Source organism: Sinocyclocheilus grahami, unplaced genomic scaffold (genome assembly GCF_001515645.1).
Source record: "Sinocyclocheilus grahami isolate Dianchi unplaced genomic scaffold, SAMN03320097.WGS_v1.1 scaffold103516.1, whole genome shotgun sequence".
Taxonomy (NCBI): domain Eukaryota; kingdom Metazoa; phylum Chordata; class Actinopteri; order Cypriniformes; family Cyprinidae; genus Sinocyclocheilus; species Sinocyclocheilus grahami.
This window is the reverse complement of record NW_015532220.1, coordinates 1-502: the sequence shown is the minus strand read 5'-3', so window position 1 is coordinate 502 and position 502 is coordinate 1. Positions and strand designations below refer to the sequence as shown.

Below are 502 nucleotides of genomic sequence, written 5' to 3'. Positions count from 1 at the left end.
ATCCTCTTCCTCAACAAGAAGGATCTGTTTGAGGAGAAGATCACAAGCAGCCCTCTCACCATCTGCTTCCCTGAGTACTCAGGTCTTTGCTTAGTCAAAATCATCCCACAAATGCGGCGATGAGGTTTCAGTTGAACCCAGAACATTCATTTGAGCTCTTATGTAATGTGTAGTGCATTATAATAACTGTAAGGTTATTTAGCTTAGGTTTAAGCAACTAAAACGGCATGTTCTAATCTGCTGACAATATTTTCTGTGTGGTTTTTATACAGGAGCCAATAAATATGATGAGGCTGCCAGTTACATCCAGACCAAGTTTGAGGACCTCAACAAGAAAAAAGACACCAAGGAAATTTACACCCACTTTACCTGTGCGACTGACACTAAGAATGTGCAGTTTGTGTTCGACGCCGTCACTGACGTCATCATCAAAAACAACCTGAAGGACTGCGGCCTTTTTTAATGAAGGTGGCCAAGAGAATGATGAGGTTAATAAACACTT

At 41.2% G+C, this 502-nt stretch overlaps 1 protein-coding gene across 1 annotated transcript; it reads left to right on the top strand.

Annotated features, from left to right (window-relative positions):
- Nucleotides 1-3: 3 nt before the first annotated feature.
- On the top strand, nt 4-484 carry LOC107581198 (guanine nucleotide-binding protein G(k) subunit alpha; the record flags this gene model as incomplete). Its single annotated transcript, XM_016266732.1, has 2 exons — nt 4-82; nt 273-484. Coding segments are annotated over 2 exons (270 nt in total), but the record flags the coding sequence as incomplete, so codon positions are not given.
- Between the last annotated feature and the right edge of the window lie 18 nt (nt 485-502).